The sequence below is a fragment of the Nelumbo nucifera genome, chromosome 1, assembly GCF_055504915.1.
Source record: "Nelumbo nucifera cultivar China Antique chromosome 1, China Antique-T2T, whole genome shotgun sequence".
NCBI lineage: Eukaryota > Viridiplantae > Streptophyta > Magnoliopsida > Proteales > Nelumbonaceae > Nelumbo > Nelumbo nucifera.
The window spans coordinates 144,688,271-144,692,573 of NC_142649.1; the positions used below are offsets into that span (position 1 = coordinate 144,688,271).

At 41.5% G+C, this 4,303-nt stretch overlaps 1 protein-coding gene across 1 annotated transcript; it reads right to left on the reverse strand.

The window, feature by feature from the left end:
• Nucleotides 1–215: 215 nt before the first annotated feature.
• LOC148803946 (protein expression protein) lies at nucleotides 216–1,177 on the reverse strand. The gene has a single exon (XM_088889612.1). It carries the CDS (start codon nucleotides 1,094–1,096, stop codon nucleotides 761–763), a length of 336 nt encoding a protein of 111 aa, XP_088745738.1. The 5' UTR covers nucleotides 1,097–1,177; the 3' UTR covers nucleotides 216–760.
• Nucleotides 1,178–4,303: the final 3,126 nt, after the last annotated feature.

Below are 4,303 nucleotides of genomic sequence, written 5' to 3' on the forward strand. Positions count from 1 at the left end.
TATCTTCACTTTTAAATGGTCATTTAAGGATAGTTTGGTCATTAAAAATAATTAAAAGTGAAAATAGATAAACAACAAAAAATACGTTTCTTCTTTTGCCTGGTCATTAAAAATAATTAATGCCCTGGCGCCCTGATGTAAAGTAAATTTGAGATAACAAAAATTCTGAGGTCTCTAAAGGTTTTTAAGAAAAATGGGTAAAAGTAAAGAGGGGATTTTCTTCAACCAAAATTTCTGCACACATTCTAGATATAAAAATGGAAATCCAGTCACACATTGGGAATATCTCCCATGAATTTAACCCTACAAATACACATACGGGAGATAAATCTAAGAGAAATGGGTAAAAGTGAAGGTGAGTTTTAGATTTTTACAATTAAAAAAAAAAAAAAATCTTGTATGTACTCCGGAGACTAGAACCAGCCATAACTCCCGCCTGCGAGATGAGATCACACAGTTGATCCACCTCAAATTGCAATTTCTAACCCATCAAAAAGAAGGAAAATCAAAAGAAAAAGAAGAAGAAGAAGAGTGGAGACAGAGTGAGAGAAGTTATCTTTTTCACATAAGGACCCTTAAATTTACAACAAGAACCTACTTTTCTATCTCTGTATACAATGAGCTCCAAAAGAAGCCTTTTGCCACGCTATTTCTCTCTTCTAAAGCTCAACATACAACAGAGAAATAATGGAGAGGAGAAGGACCCTCCCCTCATCGTTTGTCTGTCGTGGCGTTAGCAACACACAAACTCAATTCCAATTCACTCATACACGCTTTCCGGGATACTTTGTAGGGAGGGTCTCCAAGCTCGATGCTCCTGTGTTTGATACTGATTGCTAACTTTCATTAACTGAGCCAGAACTTGCTCTATCGACAGCCCCTGTACATCGACTCTCCCTAGCAATTCCTCCAGTTGCTTCTTGCTGATCTTGATCTTTACCTCCGTCGAAGAAGCAAGAATTCTCTTCTCCCCTGCATCCGCCGGCGTCTTCCCTGATTTATTGTCGTACAACACGCCATATTCGTCGGATGCCGGAGACTCCCAATCGTCGCCGGCCCATGTCGTCGGTGATTGATGCCTCATACAATTTCCCATTCTCTTGTTGATTCTTTTCTTTTCTCCTTTTGGTATTTTATACTCTATCAGATCGTAAGATGATGAAAAGTAAGATTTTAAGAAACTCAAACACTGGCCATATTTATAGCTGAGAGAATGGTATGGTGGTGGGATAAAGCTCTTGCCTTCTTGGAAATGGGGTGTTTGTGTGCGTCGTGTTGGTGGGTAGAGACGAGAGAAGAAAGAGGGCCCCAGGCTTTACCAAACCAAAAAAAAAGCAAGGAAAGAGCCAAAGAGGGGCAGACGGCGTCAAAAGACGTAAAAAGCTATCCATCTAATGCCACGTAGGACATGATATGCTGTCCTACCTGGCATACGAGGGTGCTGACCTCATCAGCACCTCTTCCAGTTCAGCTCTTTCTGGCGCCATGGCTGAAGCCTGTGTCAGTCGGTAGAGTGGTGGCTCAGTTTACTTTAGTAGTATAATAATGATAATAATAAAAAAAAAGGGATAAACCCCTAAAAAAAATGCTCCAACCAATCTATCATCGTTGGACAATATTAAAATGGTGGGCCCTATCACCATCATCATCATCATCCATATCGAGTCGCACTCGCGCCGGGTAACAAACGACTTCGAGCCGAGTTTTGGGGCTTTCCTAGGAGAGATAAACAAGAAAGCACGGGACAATGTGAACGGGGTTCGGGATGGAATATTTGAGCAGAAAAGTCCTGTGTGAACGGGGTTATATCAAAGGGAATCTTTCTTTTTTTTCCCCTGATGGTGTGTTAACTTTTTCAGGCGTACATTAGCTATAGTGGGGGTGGATAATCATTGATTGATTATCACGCACCAGCGCCACTCTCTCCTCAGTTTATTCCAATCCAGCTAGGAATGTTAGCCAGCTGGCAGCCAGCCATACGACGAGTTGTTTATTTCATATGCACGTGTCCCTGAACACCGTGATATGGCATATCACGTGGATGTGGAGCCCAGTGTTTAGATCCAAAACACACTCGTCTCCATATCAAGGGACAAGGGACAAGGGACCACCAAATGAAAAGGTGGGGCCATCTATTCTATTTCGTTTTGTTTCCGTAGGTATTTGATCATCTCATCATCATCGGTCTGAGAGAGAGAACTGAGAAGTATAGAGTTTGGCAGACCAACTAATTAAAACAAACAGAATAATAAACAAAGAAGCTGGGATTTTAAGCAAACTGTGTCTTTCTTTCTAGTTTATTCGGTGATATTTATTTATTTTTTTTATATTAACATGCTATACCTACAAGTTGAAGGATTGATTGAACAACAATGAGAATAAATAAATTAGAAAAAGAAAAAAAAAATCATCATCAGATCAGGGCATCGGTCTTTCTTAACTTGTTTTCGCCTTTTCGCATAAAACCACTGCCAATAGAAACCAATAATAGTTTATTAATTAAGGTTGAATATTGACGTTCCCGGATCCTCCAATGAGGGGCCATGTCTCAATGTCATGATTGGAAGTACGAACATGTAAAGATGCCCATACATGTCAATTAATATTTAAATCTCACCACAATTGGTTGAGATCCATATATCATAAAAGGGGTGTGAACGGTCCAATTTAGTTAGATCCAATTTGATTCCATATCCATGCTTTTCTTTTGATGCGGAAATGCAAAGTACGTAACGTAATACATGTAAAGGCAGACGGTTTTTTTGGGTAAATTACAAAAACCCCCCTGTACGGGTCTGTAACAAAAACCTACTTTGTTTTGCGACAAAAACCTTCTATGCTATGACCATGATATAAAAACCCCTTTTTACCGTTAAGTCAGATAACAGAATATATTAAATTATTAAAATATCTTACTAATTTTTTTTTTACACTTTTTCTCTTAAAATCTATTTAACCTAATGTTTTTTCTTTCTTCTCTTTTTTTAACCTCCCTCACCGTCCTTTCTCATTATTTCTCTCTCCCAAATCTCCAAAATGAAAGGATGGAGGAATCTCCACCGCGCTATCGTATAACAAGTCTATGATCCCATTTTGACTGCCTCCTTGGCCTTTTCTTTACCTTCGCGGCATGTAGAACCACGTCACGCCGAGCCATCGCGATTGAATCTTTTCTCTCAACAACGCCATGAAGTAGTCGGAAAGGGTGAGCCCGATATCGAGCTCGCTCATGTGGAGGATCCCCCTATCCTTCCTCATCAATACGTAGTCATGGCTAAGCGTGAGCATGAACCTATAATGGGCATAGGGAGGGAGAGCATGTTAAGCCGTCGCTCATGTTAAGCGTGAGCATTAACATCAGCTGGATTTCTTTTTCAACGTCGCCCAAACATCAGCTGTGCGGGTTCGGACGGCTCCCCTTTGCCGATGGTGATGGTTGAAGTTGAGCGGAGAGAAACATCAGTTGGATTTCTTTTTCAATGTCCAACGTCGCCCCATGGCCACCGTTTCCCACTCTGCTACAACCCCGTTGGCCTTCTGGCAGTGGCGCCGCTTTTGTTCTGTCGAAGGGTCCATGGACTGGTTCACATCCCTACTCTCTAACTTCGGAGACGACGCATACGGTGGTGTGGCAGAGGATGAGTTGCTTGCATTGTGGTAGTGGCGCCGCTTCTGCCAAGATACGGAAGTCATCGCTCCGAGAGGATAAATATCGCCGTAGGTAACTTTCCATGTAAAGAATCTGTAAGGGTCTTCGGCATTGACGCAAGAAAGAAGAAAAAGGAAGAGCAAGAGAGAACAGAGAAGCTTGTTGTCCCCCATTACGTCCTCATGTTCTCTCTATCAGACCTTCGCCTCTATAATAAATGGCTAAATGGGGTTGAAATAAATGGGGAGATCTATACAAAAGAGAGTCTCTAGTTGCTACAGCGCCATTAAAAGGGTTACCGATGAGAATGGTGGGAGAAGAAAGGGAAGATGGAGAGAGAGATGGGGATTGAATTAAATGGGTTCAATCCCGACGCTGTTAACGGGAAGGGCAAGAAGAGAGAGGGAGAGAGAAAAATGTGAAGGAACGAAAGGATAGTATTGGAAGGTTGGGAAAGATGAACAATGTTTTTTTCATCTAATTATTACAAGGGTAGTATGGGGATTAAAAAATATTGTAACGGCCCTTTTGGACGGAAGGCTAATAGAAGGGGGTCTTTGTCTCACGGTCATAGTATAGGGGGGTCTTTGTAATTTACCCTTTTTTTTGATAGATAAAAGGCATACCGTTTTTCGAAAAGCTGAGCTCGCCCTT